Here is an 11,466-nt window from a genome sequence, read left to right as displayed (position 1 = left end):
AAAAATCACCAACAATCAGTATACAAGAGCATATTATACACACTAGGGAAAAAAATTACAATTGCAATTACACTGATGCGATTTCTTCGTTTAGCCAACTTCCAAAAAAGAGGAGTGACAGCAACGCAGTGCGCGCTTAGCCTTGCAAGCAACGCATTTCAACGAGTTCATATGACGTCATCCGTATAATGTCGACCGCATCGGACGCGCTGAAGTTTGCGATGACGTCATTGCTGTGTAATCGGTTGTTACAAAACTTGACAATGCAATTCTCCAATAGGCTAGGGACTTAGAATTTCGCGAAGTGAATTTCCTATGGGAAATGTAAAACTTTACGAACGGAATTCTGCTCAAACCATATATTGGGGGTCGCCTTTATTAATAAAGGAATCGCAATCTGTTCGAAAAACATGACCTGATATAAAAATTTCGTATATAAAAAAGATTTAGAAAAAATAAATTTTAATAAATCAGCTATAAAATTAAATTAAGATTATAATTTTATAATGAAGGGAGTCCCAAGTCTTTTAAGTTTTTATTACTTAACTTTTTGGCTTTTTCGTGGGTAATGTGAAATGGTTGGAAAACAATGCATTAGAATGAATTCCTCTAAGAATATCCCTGGTCTTAACAAGAGGAACTTTTCACGTCGTACATTACGATTTACGAAGTCATTTTCATATATTTTCACTTTTATTTAATTTATACATTTTGTATAAGCCCATTTTTTGTTTACTTACGTAAGGTTTTGATTTTTTTTTCACTAATAAATTGCTTTTGGCATCAGCATTTAGGATTTTCTCAACAAAAGCCAGGGGCAGACTGTCAATAAACATCCTGATACTGGCCTCAATATTTTATCAACATCAAGTTAATAATGTTGTTATCGCGCCTTTACCAGTAAGAGCTGATTTTTCAATCACCAAATAAACTAACTAAATAAATTTACATTTTGATAGATTTTCAATGGAAAAACTGAAAAATCGTCGATTATTATTATCGAACCTTCATTACCATCATTGTCCACTGCTGGGTATAGTTCTCTTGTAGGGACTTCCATACGCCAAGGTTTTGAGCTGCCTGAATCCAGCGGCTCCATGCGACTCGTTTGATGTCTGTCCACCAGCAGGTCTGCCAACCTGCCTGTTATTCTTTTTTTTTTTTTTTTTTTCTTTATATCTGGCTTTACTCTGATTAGCCAATGTCAAGTTTGTAGTTATTTTCAAGTTATTGAATCTATACAAGTATGGACTCCGTCTGTGCCGGCGCCCGCCGACATACGCGCGGCGCCCCTTTAGAGCGCTTCCCAGTCAGTTCCACCACCAAAAAACACCAACTAACACAAAAACCATCCACTCTTAACAAAAAAAACACTCCAAACAAGCACAGCACGCGCGCCAGCAAACGCCATCACAGACGAAGTCCGCCTGTTATTATAGCTCCTTAGGATCCCAATTCAAAATATTTTTATTCAGTTAACCTAGTCTATCTACCACAATGTCTACCTATGATGCCTGCCTTGGTTTTTATTTTGCGATTGAAAATAGGCTTTTAATCTAATGAATAAAAATTAATGTGTGTGTTTTTCTTCTATGCGTTTGCGCCTCGTTCATCAGATTGAGTTGAAACTTTGAAGATACAGTTGTTGACACTTGCATGAAAGTATCTCCCATAGTATAAATCAACATTTAGCGCGCGGTTACTTTGAAACGCTTGCTCGACTTAAGCTAGTAATAAATATTTAATGATGGAATCGCAATATTTATTGATCGTCTGCCTCTTGCTATAGGTAAGAACAAATAATTGTGGATAATAACTATAAAATTTATTACGTATGTATTAAGAAAAAATTAGAATTTTTTTATCATTGGACATGTTATTGGTTATGTTGTATACAACATCATTAAGGTGAAAACACATTACTGCGCTGTGTATTGTAACGCAATCTGGCACGACGATCGACCAACTGGAACACGCCAGAATCTTCATAACATAGGTGCGTTTACAGTAAGGGCAAATGTCTCGGCCAGTCTTATTTTATTGGTCGGTGATCGAAAGCACAGTTGAATATAAAGGCGATTGGTTGAGAAAATATAGATTATAGAGCGTACTTTGATTATGCTGACTTGACTTAGAATTAAAACAAGATAGAATTATGTCTCTGAGATAAATCTGTCTTATTTTAACTCAAAGTTTTAGTAAAGTCAAAGTTTGCTCTATAGATATCAGCCTAAGTGCCTTATTTTCTCTTGCACTTGTACTTTTGAGTGTAAACTGGCCATGAAATGTATGCTCCGATCGCCTTGTCGCGACACGATACACCACAGCGCAGTAATGTGTTCGCAACTTTACTTCACGATCACTAGCTAACGATTTAGATTGATTACAAATCTCATATCAAAGCAATAATTATGGTTAAAGTATTATAAAACTATGTCAACACTCTCCGAGTTTTACTTTTGTGTTCCCTGAACATAATATAGATGTAACTCCCGAACGAGAAACATTAAGGCTGAGATCTTGCGTACGTAATAATTAAAACGAGACAGATTTATGTCAGATACATAACTCTGTCTCGTTTTGACTCTTAAGTAAAATCTGAGCAAAGTAGTACGCTCCGTAAATCTCAGCCTAAAGGTGAGATCTATAGAGCATACTTTGATTTAACTCAGACTTAAGACGCTGTTAAAACGAGACAGCGTTATACCAATGACATAAATCTGACTCGTTTTAACGGAAACTTAAGTTTAAACGAAGTTAGAGTATGCTCTATAGATATCAGCCTAGTCTCAAGTACGTATTGCGTATGAGAAACGAACTACGGACCTTGCGTGTTAGGTAAGTACAGACACTGAATCTATTTTGTTATATATTATAATATTCTCTTTATTTGAAATGTGATAAAAATTAAAACCTGGATTAAATTGTAAATATTTATTAAAAATGTTTACCTTTTGTTTAAGTCTTTTGATTGACGACGCTATCCTATAACAATTTTTTTTTGTTTTACAAGAGAACGCTTTGCTTTTTTTTTTTACAAACACTTTGCCTTGTTCACGGAGTCAAGCTAACAGAGAAGAAACGCTGGCCATACACGATCAAGTTTACCGTCAAGTTTGCAGCGGACTTAAAGCGGCGGCGTCCAGTCAACTGATAGCCATACACCGTCAAATTTATTGGAGACCGCTTCAAGTCCGTTGCAAACTTGATCGTGTTTGACTAGCGTAAGAAATCGCACGTCATTGGTCATAGATGACCACGATAACGGATATAGGGCACTTCATGTTGCGACAAACATATTAGTCTTATCTATTACTAGCTGACGCCCGCGACTTCGTCCGCGTGGATTTAGGTTTTTCGAAATCCCGTGGGAACTTTGATTTTCCGGGATAAAAAGTAGCCTATGTGCTAATCCAGGATCTATCTACATTCTGAATTTGAGCCAAATCCGTCCAGTAGTTTTTGCGTGAAGGAGTAACAAACATACACACACACACACATACAAACTTTTTCCTTTATAATATTAGTGTGATTATTAGTTCAGACTCTTGCGGTGCGGTGTGCTTCCAAGTTAGCCCGCTTCCATCTACTGCATCATCACTTACGTCCGAGATTACAGTCGAATGCTAACTAGTAATGGAATTTACAAAAGTAACGCAACTTCAACAAACTTTCGGGACTTATTTTTATGATAATCAAGGTTTTGGGTCTAACAGCGCGAACTTCAGAGCGAGTGCTAGAAGGGAATGGAGTTCCCCTAATACAACATAATATGGGCGAAAACACTCGCGGCGGATTTGACTTTTCTGAACAAAGTCTAGAATACCGATTTCAATCGTATGTCAAAGATATTAAAGCTGGGTTTCATTTGCACACACATTTTATTATTTAACATTTTTTCTTAGCATTTTTAGGGCTCGACAGCGTCACAAAGCTGACTCTCCGAGGCGCCTTCGGGCTCGGCGCCGCCTGCGCCGCGGCCGGCTCCTTCACGTCCGTCACTTTGGCTTGCTTCAGGAAACTGCTCTCATTCTTTGAACTTGGTGTATCACATTGTTTGGGCGACATTCTTTTTTTAGGGGATCTATTTAATTCTTTGTCAACGACTTTCGATTCGTCTACTTTACTTTCGTCTGTGTTGGGTTTCTTTTCACTTTCCTTTGCATCGAATTTGCTTTCCTTTTCACTTTCTTTGTCATTTGATTCAGGATTAGTTTTATTATCTTTTGATACTGTCTCGTACTTTTGAGGACATTTCTCGTCGTCATCTTTCGGTGATTGTGTATCAGTTTTGGTTTGTGTTTCTTCATAGACCAGTTTGATATCCTCACTGTCCTCGATCACCACTATGTCTTGTGTGTCAACGTCCATAGGTTCTGTTTCCTTGGGTTTTATCATATCGTTGCTGGAGTTGTCGGACCAGGACTGCATGGCTGTCTCGACCAAAACGTCGTATTTCACTGGCGTTTTCTGCTGTATCTTGTCGATTTTTGGTTTCTTAGGCGATTTTCCCCCAGGGGTCTTGAATTTGATGAACGAGTCTATTTTAGATATGTCGTGCGTCTGTTTTGTATCTGTTTTGGGTTTGGCTTCTTTTGCTTCGTCTGGGGTTTCCTTTTCGTTTTGTGGTTCTTCAGTACCTTCCATTGGTTCTGCGAAAAATATTTTGATTTTAATAAAAGGCAGTTAATTACATTTAGTCTATATGTTTCGCAGGGAACGGTTAGAATAGCATCCTAACATAAAATTTATCAAAGGAATAGTCATCTTTACCTGGGCATGGCTCGGAGACTTGTTCAGGTAACACCTCGCCAAGCTCTCCGGCGGCGAAGGACACCACGGAGCAGAATCCATCCGTACTGGACGCCACCAGCAGCAGGCCGTCCGGAGACCACGTCAGGTCTGTGAGCCTGGGGGATACGATGGGTTACTACTACATTTATCCACTCTAAAGGAATATTCGGAAACGCGAGTTTATCTTTCCTTAGAAGGAGTTTTTATGGGAAATAAACGGAATAACCTGATAAAATAACAATCATCAGCATGCTGGTTCGCTCAGTGTTCAACGATGAATGATAGGCTAACAAGCTCATTTGACATTGGTTGGCTCTACATTGTTGTTTCATTGACTTTTTCGTAGAAAACCTTCAATGAGTTAAAAATAAATGTCGAATGAGCTTTTGACAAATCATCCCGCTGGATTGTAGGTAGTAGATTAGTAGTAGATTTAGAAATCCTGACGGATCTCTTTATTTTCTGGGATAAAAAGTAGTTTATGTCACTCACAGTTCTTAATATTATATTAAACAAACACAAAAATAAACAAAACACAAAAAGATAAAAGTAAACATTTAAGGATTTTGAATAACAGGGTCATACAATGCTCTCAGCGTACTTCAATGACTGCCGAACCAATGTTGTCTACCCGACATTGAGTGGACCCCATTGAGCATTATCACACTGGCATTATTGTCCAAGAGCGCGTAGACGATGAGAGATGCCCATGAATGTGGTACCTATAGGTGGCATGGCAATGGGAGCTATAGTGCCCGGTAAAATACTTGGACCTGAAGAGGTGTGGTGGGAGAAAGTTGGCGAATCCGGGAAGCGAAAGCCTACGTATCAACCAATCGCGTACACACGCACCGACTGATCAACCAATCGCGTGTCGGGGGTTCGATCCCGGGCACGCACTACTAACTTTTCAGTCATGTGAGTTTTAAGCAATAATTAAATATCACTGACTTTAACGGTGAAGGAAAACATCGTGAGGAAACCTGCATACCTGAGAGTTCTTCATGTTCTCAAATGTGTGTGAGGTCTGCCAATCCGCATTGGGCCAGCGTGGCAGACTATGGCCTAAACCCTTCACATTCTGAGAGGAGACCTGTACTCAGTAGTGGGCCGGCAATGGGTTGGTTGGCGGGTACCTCGTGTAGTGCATGTTGGTGACGACAGCGAGCGGCGTGCGTTGCTGCGTGTCGTACAGCAGCAGGGAGCGCTTGGTGCCGACGGCCAGCACCATGCGGTGCGGCACCGGGAAGGCAGCCTGCGGCCCGCTGCGCAGCGCGTACCGGCGCGGCGACCAACGCGTCACTAGCGCCGCCGCGCCGCACGGCAGCACGCACGCTGGCCTGAAACATGAATGAATTAATATACTTTTATTGTACACCACAAAATTTATACAGAAAAAACACATACAAAACAAAATATAGGCAGGTACGAGTAGGTACAATTTGGTGGCCATATCGCTACCTAGCGATCTCGTCCAGGCAACCAAAATGGTGCAAAGGACATAGCTATAGATATTAGAGGTAGGTGGTGTAAGTAAATATGATCATGAAGTGAAACTTCTTTCCATCATTTTCACTACAGGCATAACGCATAAGAGAGAAGCAACACGATGCGTTGTTTGTTGTTGTTGTGGGCGGTGTTGCGTCATTTTACATGGAAATAGTTGTAGGCCAGTTAGCGTTAAGATTGCACCGTGCCCTTAACTTATCTATAGGTAATACTAGGATATTATAATACTTTACTAATATCAACTACTTACATAACCTGCCTTCTTTATCCAATACTAAATTCACTGTAGTTAGTCAGTGAAGGAGTCCTTAATCAAAACTTGTTTTAGTTTCTTCTTAACCATTCTATACTATTTAATATCTTAGACGCTAAGTAGCTACTTAATCTCTTGCCATAATAATTAGTTACTATTGGCAATCTACCTTCTCTATGCTTTTAAAATGTTCTTTATTTGATATTGGGTTTTTAGACTTTTAGACCCGTTCTCAGTAGTGAGCCGTCGACGGGTTGGTGCTGAATGATGGATGTAAACGATAAACTTACACTTTCAAGGAGTATCGGGTGTAGATGTAGACCGCGTTGAGGGGCTTCATGTCCACCTTGGCCTGCTCCGGCTCCACGCTGCCGCCCGGCACTGCGGCACACAACATTCGCTTATATATCACTGCGGCACGACATCATCGAGAGCTGTGGGCACGATAGGCACGCCCACAACCTTTATACACTTGTGACGTCACACTTTTACGGTCAGCATTTAATTTTATATCCTTTAAACTTGTAAAAGATTCATCAAAATCAGTTTAGTAGTTGTGAGGCTAAATGTGACACTGCGATGTGCAAATCAACACACATTTACCTTGTCATTTTCGTGAGCGATTAAACTTACATTTTACAGGTTTATTTTACTAGAGTTCGGTCCATGGCTTGCCCACGTGGAACTAGATAGGTACGAGTACACTACAAAATCTTGGTCAGGGCGTCATATTTTGTAAACATCTCCCTTATAGGAATGCACTATATCGATCACTAGCTGACGCCCGCGACTTCGTCCGCGTGGATTTAGGTTTTTCGAAATCCCGTGGGAACTCTTTGGTTTTCCGGGATAAAAAGTAGCCTATGTGCTAATCCAGGATATTATCTATCTCCATTCTGAATTTCAGCCAAATCCGTCCAGTAGTTTTTGCGTGAAGGCGTAACAAACATACACACACACACACACACATACAAACTTTCGCCTTTATAATATTAGTGTGATGCACGAGTTCATTCGAGTACGCCGAGTAGCACTTGGCCGATTTTCAGGTGGCTGTGCCCATAACATTTTTTAACGGACTTCAAAAAGGAGGAGGTTCTCAATTCGTCAGAATCTTTTTTTTATGTATGTTCCCCGATTACTCGAAGATGTACTCGCCTGGACCGATTTGGATTTTTTTTGAGGCCTGATCGATTCTTGTCTAATGGGCTTCCTTTCGTTTGTGAAATTATGGCTGGGCGCATTGTAGGTATGAACATGAAATAATACGAATTCAGTCGAAGGTAATTTGAGGTGGCGTATTGCAAATTAAGTCAAATTCGATTCAAGGTAGTGTATTTCAAATGTATTCCTACTATTAGATTCTAGGAAAAATTTACCGCCCAAGAGTAAAAAGTAGAAAGATAGAAAGTAGTATCTAGTAAGCTGTAGTATTAAGTGCGTGGTGTTTGCCTAGATGGCGCTAGTTGTGATTAGCATTGCGTTATATCATTGAAACTTTCATTGATAGATAAGGGACAGTTATCTATCTAAATTGACAAACAAACAAACAAATTTACCATTTTTTGGAAAGTTTTACCAACGGGGCAAAACTTTAATATTTTGTGAAACTTTCAAATTACGTACTTGAAATGATTTCATTAGATTGTAACGAATATATTATAATCATTGTTAAAATTAAATCTTTGCTAAAATTAATAATTGTACAGTTGAAAAAATATTTTAAAGCATTATTTTCCTAACAAAACAGAGCTTTATAATTTTTTTTAAATATGAAAGTAAAATAGTGAATATAGTAAGCCAATGTGACACATTTTAATTTCATAATCAGAATTTTAAGATATGAGAGTAGATAAAATTATTTTAAACACAAGTTAGGTTTTTAACTCAATTCAAGGTGGCTTGTTACAAATTTATTCATATCACTCTCTGGATTCTAGTAACTATAAACTACTATAGTTAACAGTAATAAGCTATCAAATGTATTAGTGTGTGATGGTGGCCTAGATGGCGCTAGCTGTCATTCGCATTGCGCTCTAGTACTGAAACTTCTATTGGTAGATAAGGACCAAAGTTATCATATTGAAGTGACAGACAAACAAACAAATTTCGTAGTTTTTGGAAAGTATTACCAACACGGTAATACTTTAATACTTTCATATTGATAAAAAACATTATTCGTCATAATACTACTATATTATCATAATACTACTAATATTATTGAGGTAAAGTTTGCAAGTGGGTTTGTAGGAAGTAATATCTGGTACTACTGTAACTGAACCGATTTTGAAAATTCTTTCACCAGTAGAAAGCTAGTTAGCCCCGCCCCCTTCCGTCTTAGACTGCATCAGTACTTCCTTACCACCAGGTGAGATTGCAGTCAAGGGCTAACTTGTGCCTGAATCAAAGAAAAGAAATACCACTTTGGAGTAAACCAAGGGCTCCATTACGGTAAAATGACAGCTACATTGTGTCAATTGAATTCACTTCTGATTGACGTCACTCGCTCACTATTGGCTACAATGCGTTGTTGCAACATAAATTCAGCCAATCACAACAATTGTGATAGTATGATTGATGCAGGTTTTCTAGAATGGACCTAATCTCACCAGCAATGAGCAGTCCATCAGGGCTGAAGTGCAGCCTCCGGTAGTAGGTCTGCAGAGTGTCATCATGGTAGAGCCGCACGCTGCTGCAACAGAGCGGGTGACCGGCCGGGAACGGCAACACGGCCTTGCTGCTGCGCGACACAACTTTCTTGCTGGCCACGTCGAACGTTCGGAACACCCTGCGACCGTTGTTAAACTTATTTTGTAGTTTATCAACATTACATTGTAGACTAGCTGATGCCCGCAACTTCGTTCGCGTGGATATAGGTTTTTTAATAATCCTGTGGGAACTCATTGATTTTCCAGGATAAAAGTAGCCTATGTGTTAATCCAGTAGTGTCCTAGATTAACACATAGGCTACTCTTATCAAATCTTCAAATTTAAATGGATATTTTTTAGATATCCTTTGCAAGCATCATACTGAATTAAATAGTATGGGTATTACTACATTTTAGAATATTATAATGGTTCGTAGTAATCGGTCAGTATGGCGGTATCGGACACAGAGGTGGCAATATACCTATCGGTGCTAGCGGTGGCGATTAGCTGTCCCCGCGGGTCCCAGGCCACGCCTTGCACGAACCCTTTGTGGTCCGTCAGTATGGCCGTGTGGCGGCCGCGCGCCACATCCCACACCAGCAGCTTGTTATCCACCGAGCCTGACGCCAGCTGAGTGGAGGAGCTATTCCAGCTGAGGTCCAGGATGTCTTCCATGTGACCTCTGAGAATCTGGAACACAATGTATCCTGTGCTGAATTATAATGAAAGTTGTAACCCCTAACTTATAATACCACAACTCTTTCCACTGAAGTTTGGCATTTCTTTAGTAAGACAAATAAATTTGACCAAAACAAATTAACTTAGTAAACATAATATACGGTGATATTTTTGATATTAAATCTATTACTGATTCAGAATGCAGCATCTACTGAAAATAACTAGTAAGGAATTGAATGTTTACCATAAGTGATTTATTAATATTATTCTGAATGAGATACCAGACGGACAGCGTAGCACATTCAAAGTGCACTAGATATCTGCTTTAGTTTAAACCTATATTAATTATATTAACAAACATAGAATAAGTTTGTTAGGATAGTTGCTAACATGTCATATTATGGACCACTTGTTGTCTGAATATAAATACTGACAAATAATAAGTAACAAATACTGACCTTATGAACAACCCAAGTCTCCTTATACTGTTCCTCACCATCCGAGGGAGGTGCTGGTTCCTCTATTTTCTGTTTCCACACAAATATGATTGATTCATCATCACCAGATGCCAGGTATTGACCGTTGGGTGACCACCGCACCACATTTACTGCCTTCTGATGCTTTGTGAGATCTGCTGCTATTTCCAAGTTTACAGACCCCGAGTCTTTGGTTGAAATGTACCATATCTACACAAACACTGACATCTAAATAAACATTTATATTTACTATACTAATTTCTCCTATAATCCATATTCATTATACTAATTTTTAATATAATAATGTGTAGACAACTAGACGATGCCTGTGAATATGTACATATAAATTTAAGTTATTTAAAAACCCTGTTATAGGAGTTTTTTTATTTATATTGGATACAAAATCATTTTAATGTGGAAAACCAAAGTATACTTGCCATACTCATTTTCGGGTATGAGCTACCTCTGTGCCAATTTTCGTCTAAATCTAGTTGTTGAGCCGCGAAAAGGTAACAGTTGAACAAACTTATACCTTGCATTTATAATAACAGTACTTATGGTGTCTAATTCTATCTTTTAATGTAGGTATTAACTATTCACTTTTTTTATTGTTTTCAAAACCTGGATTAGCCTTTGATTATAAAGATCTAAAGAAACTAAATATATCTGTTATATTACTAAGTAAAATAAAATGAGAGTCCAGAGGTTAGAAACTACAAAATAGATCTGGAATTTAATGACCCTGACTTAATATTTGTACGGTAGGTACATAATATGGGTAGGGTAAAGTAAAACTACTTACTAATACGTGGGAATCGGTGCCTCCAGTGGCAAGACGAAGCGGATCGTTGGGTTCCGATTTCGGCTGAAAGTCTACACTGAGAACGGGATCTCTATTGTGCCAAGATATTTCGGGTATTGCTAATTTCATTTTGATATCTTTATCACGCACTCTCACACTTATTTAACTGTTTTCAAACTATTGAGATAGGTAATTGTTGATCTTCAACTTTCTTTACCACAAAGTATTAAGTAAATAAAAAACATGAAATTGTCCCTTTTGTATGGTTTTGCCGCGTAAAGTTGTTTTTTTAATTCTTACTGCCA

The 11,466-nt window shown here is 38.7% G+C and overlaps 1 protein-coding gene across 1 annotated transcript; it reads right to left on the bottom strand.

Annotated features, from left to right (window-relative positions):
* Positions 1-3,537: 3,537 nt before the first annotated feature.
* Positions 3,538-11,396, bottom strand: LOC123869898 (chromatin assembly factor 1 subunit B). The gene is made up of 8 exons (XM_045912984.1): positions 11,162-11,396; positions 10,342-10,569; positions 9,687-9,895; positions 9,166-9,344; positions 6,847-6,937; positions 5,931-6,134; positions 4,774-4,910; positions 3,538-4,652 (listed from the first exon to the last, which is right to left on the bottom strand). The coding sequence occupies exons 1-8, from the start codon at positions 11,288-11,290 to the stop codon at positions 3,889-3,891; spliced, it is 1,941 nt and encodes a 646-aa protein (XP_045768940.1). The 5' UTR covers positions 11,291-11,396; the 3' UTR covers positions 3,538-3,888.
* Between the last annotated feature and the right edge of the window lie 70 nt (positions 11,397-11,466).

Source organism: Maniola jurtina, chromosome 11 (genome assembly GCF_905333055.1).
Source record: "Maniola jurtina chromosome 11, ilManJurt1.1, whole genome shotgun sequence".
Lineage (NCBI taxonomy): Eukaryota > Metazoa > Arthropoda > Insecta > Lepidoptera > Nymphalidae > Maniola > Maniola jurtina.
This window is presented reverse-complemented; position numbering and strand designations above follow the sequence as displayed.